Source organism: Limulus polyphemus, unplaced genomic scaffold (assembly GCF_000517525.1).
Source record: "Limulus polyphemus unplaced genomic scaffold, Limulus_polyphemus-2.1.2 Scaffold2359, whole genome shotgun sequence".
NCBI lineage: Eukaryota > Metazoa > Arthropoda > Merostomata > Xiphosura > Limulidae > Limulus > Limulus polyphemus.
This window is the reverse complement of record NW_013667969.1, coordinates 169,100-172,139: the sequence shown is the minus strand read 5'-3', so window position 1 is coordinate 172,139 and position 3,040 is coordinate 169,100. Positions and strand designations below refer to the sequence as shown.

Genomic DNA, 3,040 nt, shown 5'->3' with positions numbered 1-3,040 from the left:
TTAATAAGGGCTTCCGTCTAGCTGCTCTGCAACGATAACCCAATCTGTGGAGAATCCGTTGAACAGATTCAGGCTCATCCCACCAACTTTGGCCACTTCTGCAATCGTTAATCTGGGATCCATTTCGATGCTCCTTTTGACAGCCCTTTTTGTCCTCTCCAATGGACCAGGACGACCCGGACGCTGCTCAGTTGTTTCCTTGCCGTGTTTCCTGAACTGCACAATGATTCTATTGACTGTTGAAAGCGGGATTCTGTGCAAACGAGGCAGTTATAATTGCATACTCAAAATATTTATTGATCAGGAATACATCAATTTTGAATAAAAAATAGATGACTTTCCTTAATTACACCATTCTGAAGAAATGTTCTGAAGCAGCCACTAACAACTGAATATTGGATTGCTTCTAATGTGACCAATTTGGTGACTGTTCCTCCAGCTAGTCCATTCTCTTTGTCAGAAGTTTAATGTGACCATACATACATGCATTAGTTTGAAATCTACACATTCAATTCTCAAGTTTTGTATTTGTCAGCTTTTCATCCTTCATGATTTAAAACAGTGTGACTATGGTATAAGTGGTTTCAACAAAACTTGGCAACATAATTAAAACCTGTCTTGTTTCAAAAGAACTTAGCAGCATAATTAAAATCTGTCCTGTTTCAACAGAACTTAGCAACATAATTAAAACCTGTCCTGTTTCAACAGAACTTAGCAACATAATTAAAACCTGTCCTGTTTCAACAGAACTTAGCAACATAATTAAAACCTGTCCTGTTTCAACAGAACTTAGCAACATAATTAAAACCTGTCCTGTTTCAACAGAACTTAGCAACATAATTAAAACCTGTCCTGTTTCAACAGAACTTGGCAACATAATTAAAACCTGTCCTGTTTCAACAGAACTTGGCAACATAATTAAAACCTGTCCTGTTTCAACAGAACTTGGCAACCTAATTAAACCGTTAAATAATTATACCTTATTTGTAACTGTTATTATACCTTATGATTATACCTTATTTGTAACTGTTATTATACCTTATGATTATACCTTATTTGTAACTGTTATTATACCTTATTTGTAACTGTTATTATACCTTATGATTATACCTTATTTGTAACTGTTATTATACCTTATGATTATACCTTATTTGTAACTGTTATTATACCTTATGATTATACCTTATTTGTAACTGTTATTATACCTTATGATTATACCTTATTTGTAACTGTTATTATACCTTATTTGTAACTGTTATTTCTGTGCTTACTAGGCAATTATAGGGGTTGAACACTTAAAACTGCAGACTCAAAATACTTATTGATCCAGAAAACATAACTTTTGAATCAAAAATGCACCTCAATGACTTTATCATAAATGTACCAGAGTGCATTTCAAAGCATTTAAAATTTCAAAAATTTCCAGACAAACCTTAAATCAGACTGTGAATTTAAAACATAAAAAACCAAGCCAGCATTATCTGATAAACACTGTGCTATAAGTGAAAATATATATGTGCTAAAACAATTCAATTACAAACAGTCAATATTGTTGAGAGGATGGCAAATGCATCCTTTAAAAAATTTAGAAACTATGGCAATATACCTCTGAAGAAATTCCTATGCTTAAAGCATTAATTCAATCCAATGCTAAGCCTCATTACCACATCTATCAGACAAAACAACAACACAAAGTAATACTAATAAAAGAAATATATTCAAAAAACTGTACAGTGGCTTGTAAAAATAAACATAAAAATATCACTACATAGGAATATTTAAAACGTATCTGGTGCACTTTATATTTTTATAAATAAAATAATATGTAAATCATTATAATTATTATCAATTACTTTAGGTAGAAGCAATAAAATAAACTTTTTAAAACTAACCATTTGGATTTTGTCCTTTATAAAACAGTTTCAGAAGCTTGACAGCATCATCGGCATTAACACCACTTGTAACCTAAATTAGATACATTTTAAAATGGAAAAAAAATTAAACATTCTATAAAAGCTATAGGAATAAAGATTTAATGGTTTTTTTTATCATATGTTCAGTAAAAAAACAAACATTTCCATTTGAAAAAGTTATTATAATAATAACCATAAGATATTTTAGAGAACATTTTGAGAAAACCATATTTCCAAGTCATAAACTAAAAACATAATTTTACTTTCCTAAATTCCACTATGTTTTCAAGGTACTTAAAAAAAAAACGTATATGATCATATAGGTAGATGAATTAGAATTCCTAATTCGCTACTGAAAAAGGACGATCTACTTTCCAAAAAAAGTATCTGGATTATTAGGTTTCATAAACTTTAATTTATTTAGTTTATGTTTGGTAATTATAGCAAAAATGTTAGTGGCATTCTAACTCTATAATGATGACAACTAAACCATAATTCTTGTAATTTTCTACACCTAATTTCTTAAGTAACCCACCTGTAATGATCTTCCAAATCCTGGAACTTCATCGTTATGTATGTTCATGACTGAACCGCAACCACCAAATCGTTCATTGTTGCACCCATACACAACTTGTGGAATGTCTGAGGGTGATAAAAGTTATATATATGTAAAACAATATTCATAGATAAATCTGTAATAAAATATGCATAGTTTAAGTAGTAGTAAGATAGTTTTCCTACTAAAAAAACTGATATGATTGGATAAAAAAATAGTTATTAAAAACTTTAATGCAGTGTTTCATCTACATTTTCTGGTTTATAGCCTTCGTGAATTCCCAGTTAGAGTATTAAACACATGTATTAATTTAAACTTTTTGTCTAAAATAAATCAATAATAATTTTTGTTATACTTGCATAAAGATGCACCTTGAGAGACGGTATGAAGAAAACAGAGTTATTAAATTATTAGCAGACATTATCAGAAGGCAATGAATAAGGTTTGATGTGTTAGAGTATCAATGGAAATAAATTAATATACTGTTTTTCTGTAGTGGATATGGTGCGGCAAAAGGTCTCACATTTAACACTTCTAGACCACTCAGCTATGTGGCTACACACCTTAGAAC

The 3,040-nt window shown here is 30.3% G+C and overlaps 1 protein-coding gene across 1 annotated transcript in view; it reads right to left on the bottom strand.

Moving 5' to 3' along the window:
• LOC106466719 (tRNA-specific adenosine deaminase 2-like) overlaps positions 1-3,040 on the bottom strand; it is a 22,640-nt gene that overhangs the window by 5,456 nt on the left and 14,144 nt on the right. The window contains exons 4-5 of the mRNA XM_013927018.2: positions 2,449-2,555; positions 1,893-1,965 (exon numbers count right to left, since the gene is read on the bottom strand). Of these exons, the coding sequence (XP_013782472.1) occupies positions 1,893-1,965; positions 2,449-2,555 (180 nt within the window). The remainder of the gene's footprint in view (positions 1-1,892; positions 1,966-2,448; positions 2,556-3,040) is intronic.